We start from the raw sequence: 6,000 nt of genomic DNA on the forward strand, positions 1-6,000 counted from the left end.
TTCCTCTCCTTCGGCCGATGAAGGTCTGTCCGATTCTCGGGACCGGACATTGGACCTCGGGGAGAGGAAGGAAGAAGAAGCAGGAGACAAATGCAAGATAAGATGAAGTCAGCTTGGCTACAAATCCACAGGGCGACTTCCTTCACCTCTACTCTGACATCATCTACAGGATGGTGGTCACGAAACATCATAACCTCCAGGGCAGTCAGACAGGAACACAATGGACACGGCCCAGGACACCACCACCAGGAGAAGCAGCAGGCATGATCAGACAGCCGAAGCAGGAGCTACCTTAGCGGTTCGGAAGGCAGGAGCTACTGCAACGGTCAGAAACATCACTTCATCAGGGTGACTTCCTTCATCTTCCCGCCGACATTTTCTACAGGATGGCGGACATTGTAACTTCTGGGGCAGCTGGCAGGAACACAATGAAAGCGGCCCCGGACACAACTGCCAGGTGAAGCAGCAGTCATGATCAGGACAGCCGATGCAGGAGCAACAGCAGAGGTTCGGAGGGCAGGAGCAATTGCAATGGCCAGGAAATCACTTCCACAAGGCTGTTCCTTCAACTTCACGCTAACATCTTCTACACGATGGCAGACATTAATCTCCAGGGCAGCTGGCAGGGACACAACGGAAGCGGCCCCAGGTGAATGAGACCGGAAGGAGAAGTAGCGGGCACGATCAGGACAGCCGATGCAGGAGGAAACGTTAGTGAAAGGTTGAAGGCAGGAGCTACTGCAATGGACAGAAATGTAACATGAAAGTCACCAGTAGCGACAGATGGCGGCTGCGGCAGGAGACCAGGAAGAGCCGCCCAGAGACTGTCGTCAAGTTAACAAGAGCCTAAAACGTGGAGCAGCAGGAGCAGATGGACCACAGATACGCCAAAGGTAGTGCAACAGCATACATGAAGACCAGCAATGACAGTGATCGATCCACATCGGCGGGAACAAAGTCAGAACGATCCTGACATGGAAATACTGTATGTCATCTAACCAGGTAACGTGGTCGATCCTGAAGCAACACTAAATGAACGTCAGGACTGCTTCAGCGAGATATCCTTTGAGATATCCAGCCAACTACTGCTGCGTCTGCGATGCTCACTGTCAACCTGAAAGAAAAGCAAAGATGATTAGTAGAGGGAGACTCTTCTCACTACTAGGGGAACTGCCCTACATAATGGGAGGAGGTACTCTACAAGAGGTCAGTTAGGGCTCCCGCCCCTGTGGTCTTTGCCCAATGAGCAAGTGAAGAGGGCGAAGGAGCGAGATCTGTTTTTATTAGGAGAAGGAAGAAATATGGGAAGAAAAAAGGACGGAGGGGAGGCCAAAAGGGTGCCGTGGAAGCAGAAAGGTTACAGAGGGACGCCCACAAACCTCCCATCCCAGTTTTGTAGGTATGGTAGATAGGCAAGCGAGGAACACTCAGCATAAGTAGGAAGGAAGTAGTGATGCCCCTTATACACAGAGGGCAGAAATCAAGAAGGGAAAATAAATACGTTAAGCGATCAATGTAAGGGAGTGTAAAGATATTACGTCCCAAACTATATCTCCGAATGTACAGGGTTGCCTTCAGTATCTACATAAAGGGTTGCTGTAAGAGAAGCATTACCACTGGTTACGTGTTCTGCCAGTATTTTTGGCCGTCAAACCCAAGACAGCACAGGGAACGACGGCTTATGCAAGGTTATCACAAATCATGGGTTTGTATTAATAAATATCAAACACATGTATATATAAACAAAAATACATTAAGATCCCACCGGGATAATAAGAACTTAATGACAGTCAGGCAGAGAGAACCAAAACCACGTCTGCAACGCATGATGGCCGAAAGCAAAACTGGAATGTTTACATCCGGGCAGGCAGGTATTCCCGCCTATCTGGCAGTAGTTACTGCCTAACCACCTTGCTCAAGAGTTTAATGGCCGTTTCCAGCCTATGCTGAAGTAATTCCTGATGTAAAGAAACGACGGTTTTTATATCGTGTCAGAACAAATGACTGCTTACCACTTTCTCAGTATGTTATGGGGGGGCCCCTTCGTCAGAAAATACTTTTTTTTCCCAAAACCTTGCTAATTTCCCAACTATCTATTTTTTTTTGAGTTGGGGGGGCCCCTTAGAGAGGGGGTGCCCAGGGCAATTGCCCCCTATAATAAATCTGGCCCTGTACACAATACTGTACTCTAACAGATTAAGATCTGAAAGGTTTGAAAAGGAAACAGTAGTATAACAGAAAGGATTGAAAGGGAATGAAGAAGTTTGAAAGAGAAAATGAGAGGAATAATGAAAAGGTTAGAAAGGGAAACTGAGGAATAAAAAAGTCTGAAAGGGAACCCGAGAGGAACAAAAGAACGGAGGCCCGAGAGAAGAACAAACTTTACTGTGGGCGGAGGAGCCATGATCGTTGTCCGACTGGGAAGTCACGGCAGAAGACAAAGTGGCCATTTTGGTATCTTCCTTCTCCTCCAGATTGACCATCTGCTGCATCTCGAGGTCCTTCTGGTCGTCCGAGGGGTCTGTGTTAAATTCCAGCCCTCCAGTTCCCATTGGAGGAGGGAGTCAAAGAAGGCCACATTATCCTGGGGTCTTTGTCCATGGTCCTGTGGTTGTAGTCATGACTGACATCCTGTGTAAGGGGATGACTGAGAGGCATCATTTGAGATTGGTGATAAATAAATAAATCAATTAATCAATCAATCAATCTCTCTCTCTTTCTCTTGCTAGTCTGAATGAGCTGTTTGACTGAACAATCATTTTACATTTTAGACATACAGTATGTCCCAGTACAATACACTGGAAAAAGTCCCTTCCTACATAAAAGAAAACCTGCAATTTTAACAGAAACATTTCCTTTTCTACATAAAGAAAATCCTACAATTTTAACCCTCGATGAATCCAAAGGCCTACCCACAATACCTGTCCACTTTCCATGACAAGGCCGATGTATTCCTCGTAAGACTAGATACTCATGAAGTTCCTACAGGACTTCGTCTGAAGGCTTCCCTTGCTGCCCAGTAAGGACACTCCGCTCCACAGCTGAAAAATTAATTAAATTAATGAAATATTCGAATTATTAGAATTAAATATTAGAAATCCTATGTAAAGAGCGAGGAACAAATTAGAATTAAATACCAGAAGCTACACCACTTTGAATAAGTATTTTTCAAGCAAATCTCTGAATGCTTTCGGTACAGTAATGTATGTAATGTGGACCTTCAGATGTGACTTCTGTAAGAACAAACCTCCAGTCAGTGCATCTGAAGGGCTTCTCACCAGTGTGAGTCAAGAAATGTCATTTCAGGCTCTTCCTACTGGAAAATGTTTTCCCACACTTCGCGAGCAAATGGCTTCCCCCAAGATGGATCATCATGTGGCTCTTGAGATAAGATTTCTTGCAGAAAGACTTCCCACAGTCATTGCAGGTGAAGGCCATCTCCCCAGTGTGGATCGCCATGTGGCTCTTGAGATTTGATTTCTTGCAGAATGACTTCCCACAGTCATTGCACACGAAGGGCCTCTCCCCCGTGTGGATCACCATGTGGGCATTGAGATGCCATTTCTGGGAGAATGACTTGGAGCACAGTCAGTTTTTGGTGAAGGGCCTATCCCCGTGTGGATTGCCATGTGGGTCTTGAGAACTGATTTCTGGGAGAACGACTTCCCACAGTCATTTTTTGTTTTTGAAGGACCTCTCCAGGTGTGGTTCCTCATGTGTATATTGAGATATGACTTGCTGGAGAATGACTTCCCACAGTCATTGCACAAGAATGGCCTCTCCCCCGTGTGGTTCCTCATGTGCATATTGAGATATGGCTTGCTGGAGAATGACTTCCCACAGTCATTGCACACGAAGGACCTCTCCCCCGTGTGGATCGCCATGTGGGTCTTGAGATTTGATTTCAGGGAGAAAGACTTCCCACAGTCATTGCACACGAAGGACCTCTCCCCTGTGTGGATCACCATGTGGGTCTTGAGATTTGATTTCTGGGAGAACGACTTCCCACAGTCATTGCACACGAAGGGCCTCTCCCCCGTGTGGATTGCCATGTGGGTCTTGAGAATTGATTTCTGGGAGAACGACTTCCCACAGTCCTTGCACGTGAATGGCCTCTCCCCTGTGTGGTTCCTCATATGTATATTGAGATATGACTTGCTGGAGAATGACTTCCCACAGTTGTTGCACATGAAGGACCTCTCCCCCATGTGGATCGCCACGTTTCTTTCAAGATTTGCCTTCCTGGAGAATGACTTCCCCCAGTCGTCACAAGTGTATGCCCTCTCTCCATTGTGGGTCTTGATGTGTTCTCTGAGGCTGGACTTCTGGGAGAAAGCCTTTCCACACTTGCCACAGGAGTCTGCCCTCTTCCCGGTATGGCTCTGGAAATGCTGTTCCAGGTGGGTTTTCATGGAAAAGGCTTTCCCACATTCCCGGCACACAAAGGGCTTCTCCTTATCGACTTCCTTTCTGATGGGTGGCAAATCATCTTCACCTCCGATTGCTGACATAAAATCCTCAGAACCATGTTTCATACTGCCATCAGACTCATAACACACCTCCACTTCCATCTTCATTTCCATCTTGATTTCCATCAATGGATCCAAAGATAGAGATGTACAGCTGGCTGGGGCATCACTAACCGCTAAACCTGTATTTTCGTGTTTGACGAGAGACATCACTACTGGATCTTCAGTCTTGCTAATCAAAGGATATTCCAATATGCTTATTTTAGCCTTTGGTCCTTTGATGTTACTTGTTTATTTATGTAAACACCAACATTTTTCACTTTCTCCTATTGTTAATCACTGCTTCTATCACTTTATTTATTTATTACAGGTATCTTATTTCCTCCAATTTCTCCTTTCTGATGTCTAGAATGTTATATTTCCTATTTTATGAACTTATTCAACACCTCACAGGAACTTGCACCTAATTCATCGCTGGACCCCATTCATTTCCAAAACCTTGATGCTAATAAACTGACAACTTCTTGATTAAATGAGGGCAGAAAGAAACTCTGAAATACAAGAAGGTACAAGATTATTAGAAAACCTTACATAAAAATTACATTTTTATAATAAAATAAAGTTTTATATATACTTACCAAGTAATTACATAGCTATTAGTTCACTTACATGGCAGCTTGAATTCAAAATTTTGCAGGTAAAACTTCAAATGTCTAGGTAGGTGACCAGTTCCCCCCCAACGGGAATATTAGGAACGACTTTAGCAGATAACCTCAATCTGTTCATTCCTTATGTCCATCAGTGGGGAGAAGGATGGGCTTTGATCATGTAATTACTTGGTAAGTATGTATAAAACTTTATTTTTATTATAAAAATGTCATTTTTATTTGAGTAACTTACCACATAATTGCATAGCTGATTCCCACATTGATAGGAGGTAGGATGCATGGGCATATTCTACTCCAAAACATTAAGATAACTAATGAATTTGCAATAGAAAAAACTGCTAGCATTGAAAAACCATGCTTGTTGTTGCTTATCAGTTAAGAGAGCTACTGCAAGTGGATACTGCCTCTAGTTGGTGCTTATATTAACTCAGTGGTGTGGTGGTATAACCATGGGTCACCTCCTACTTAGTGGGAACTTTGCAGCGAAGGAAGTACTCAAATGGCGAAGCACCAAAATAAAAAAGAAGACAACATTGTCACCTACACCGAGATATAACCACAACCCATCAACAGAGTGGTGGGTGCTTCAGGTACATTGTAACCCCTGGCTCTGCAAAAAAACTCTGCACCTTATTACAAGGTGAAGAGACAGTAGGTCGAAAGCAGAAAGGATGTACAGGGCATAAAATGCATGCAAGCTAAAGAGGTAGAGGCTACTCTGACGTCCTTAGTTTTGCTTAAAAGTAGGCAAACTGCTCTCCCAATTCTGAGTGTGTCTCAAGTTAAAAGTCCATGAGGGCAATACATTCTATTCAGTGGACGGAATGGGTCTTGCCATATAACCATATGTAGTAGAGGATGGT

General features: G+C 44.6%; 1 protein-coding gene across 1 annotated transcript; it reads right to left on the reverse strand.

Moving 5' to 3' along the window:
* Nucleotides 1-2,405: 2,405 nt before the first annotated feature.
* LOC136845659 (gastrula zinc finger protein XlCGF57.1-like) lies at nt 2,406-4,904 on the reverse strand. Its single transcript, XM_067115809.1, has 4 exons — nt 3,627-4,904; nt 3,279-3,576; nt 2,922-3,041; nt 2,406-2,631 (listed from the first exon to the last, which is right to left on the reverse strand). Exons 1-2 carry the CDS (start codon nt 4,677-4,679, stop codon nt 3,298-3,300), a joined length of 1,332 nt encoding a protein of 443 aa, XP_066971910.1. The 5' UTR covers nt 4,680-4,904; the 3' UTR covers nt 2,406-2,631; nt 2,922-3,041; nt 3,279-3,297.
* Between the last annotated feature and the right edge of the window lie 1,096 nt (nt 4,905-6,000).

Source organism: Macrobrachium rosenbergii, chromosome 14, assembly GCF_040412425.1.
Source record: "Macrobrachium rosenbergii isolate ZJJX-2024 chromosome 14, ASM4041242v1, whole genome shotgun sequence".
In the NCBI taxonomy this organism is placed as follows: domain Eukaryota; kingdom Metazoa; phylum Arthropoda; class Malacostraca; order Decapoda; family Palaemonidae; genus Macrobrachium; species Macrobrachium rosenbergii.